General features: G+C 35.1%; 1 protein-coding gene across 1 annotated transcript in view; it reads left to right on the top strand.

Annotated features, from left to right (window-relative positions):
* LOC107662317 (leucine-rich repeat serine/threonine-protein kinase 1-like) overlaps window positions 1–1,686 on the top strand; it is a 109,504-nt gene that overhangs the window by 77,765 nt on the left and 30,053 nt on the right. Inside the window, exons 26-27 of the mRNA XM_016452303.1 lie at window positions 1,218–1,422; window positions 1,494–1,497. Coding sequence (XP_016307789.1) covers window positions 1,218–1,422; window positions 1,494–1,497 — 209 coding nt within the window. The remainder of the gene's footprint in view (window positions 1–1,217; window positions 1,423–1,493; window positions 1,498–1,686) is intronic.

The following is a 1,686-nucleotide window of genomic DNA, read 5'->3' as shown; positions in this document are numbered from 1 at the left end:
AAAGTAAAATAAGAAATGCACATTTATTCATTTTTACAATTATTAATTTAGCAAATAAATAAACATCCTGAAATAATTTGGATTATATATGTAAAACATGTATTCATTTAGCAAATAAAATATAATGAAATATGTATATTTATATTACAAAATGTCATTTACTTTTCTTTTTTTACACGTATTCTTTTAGCAAATAAAAATGTATATATATATACAATATTTCATTAAAATGAATGCTTAATAAAGTCCATTTGGGAAAACACACACACACATATATATACAGTATATATATATATATATAATTTCTTTTTTTACATGTATTCATAAATAATATAATAAAATGTATATGTTATGTTATGATAGTTTGTTTGTTTGTTTGCTCAATGAATTCATGTAAAAATAAGTTCTATCACTTGTTTTGTCATTCAAAACAGTTATGTAAATACCATAGTACATTTACTGTATATGGTTCCATGGAATCAATGTAGGGTGGAATTAACATCTGATGCCATCATGTGATGCGTTGTCACAGAGAAACAGTCATTTTCCAATACAGAGACTGTGGTGGATTCGCATGCTGATGTGAGCGTATGAATGTGATGGTGTTTGCTCTCATTATGGATAATTATTCCATGACCTGAGGTGAGAGTCGGAGCTGCTCTCTTCAGGCCTGCAGCTCAATAACAGCGTGTTGAACTGCTCTCTTCACAGACACCATGATGAAGCACCTGCAGTCGTTTTTTTAATTCAGCAAATAATTTAATAATCTGCTATTCTTTAGATCTGCATCACTTATAACTTTTTCAGAGAATAGCAATTTTTTTGGCATGAAAATTTTGACTTTTAATTGCATCAGACTAGTGAACAAAGCCTTAATAGTTTGCAAAAAAAATAAAGAAATCTGTTATCATTATGGGTTTGTATGACTGAAGTTTGCATCTGTCCTCATTGCCTGACGCTCCTCAGGTTCTCAGTACCCATGGAATCAATGTAGGGTGGAATTAACATCTGATGCCATCATGTGATGCGTTGTCACAGAGAAACAGTCATTTTCCAATACAGAGACTGTGGTGGATTCGCATGCTGATGTGAGCGTATGAATGTGATGGTGTTTGCTCTCATTATGGATAATTATTCCATGACCTGAGGTGAGAGTCGGAGCTGCTCTCTTCAGGCCTGCAGCTCAATAACAGCGTGTTGAACTGCTCTCTTCACAGACACCATGATGAAGCACCTGCAGTCGATGGACGCGGCCCGCAGCTTCTCGGAGTTTCGTCAGGAGGCCAGCATGCTCCACTCCCTGCAGCACCCGTGTATCGTGGCTCTGGTGGGCATCAGCATCCACCCGCTCTGCTTCGCCCTGCAGCTGGCGCCGCTGGGCAGCCTCAACACCATCCTGGAGGAGCGAGCCAAAGGTCTGACGCATGGACATTAGCACAGGAATTAGCCTGTCTTTGTCTGTGTTTGCATAAAACATCGCCAAACATTTAAAGATTAGCAATAATGATCATGCAACAATATAGTATCATTTATTATATATACATTTTTATTTGAAAGTCAAATATTACTTACAAATATTAAAGATTTTAAGAAAAACCTTTGGCCTATGTTTTATTATTAAAATACTACAGTGTATATATATATACATATATATATATATTTTTTACCTTTATTCATTTGGCAATA

This window comes from Sinocyclocheilus anshuiensis, unplaced genomic scaffold (assembly GCF_001515605.1).
Source record: "Sinocyclocheilus anshuiensis isolate Anshui unplaced genomic scaffold, SAMN03320099.WGS_v1.1 scaffold579, whole genome shotgun sequence".
In the NCBI taxonomy this organism is placed as follows: Eukaryota; Metazoa; Chordata; class Actinopteri; order Cypriniformes; family Cyprinidae; genus Sinocyclocheilus; species Sinocyclocheilus anshuiensis.
The sequence above is the reverse complement of the archived record's forward strand: the minus strand, read 5'-3'. Positions and strand labels throughout refer to the sequence as shown.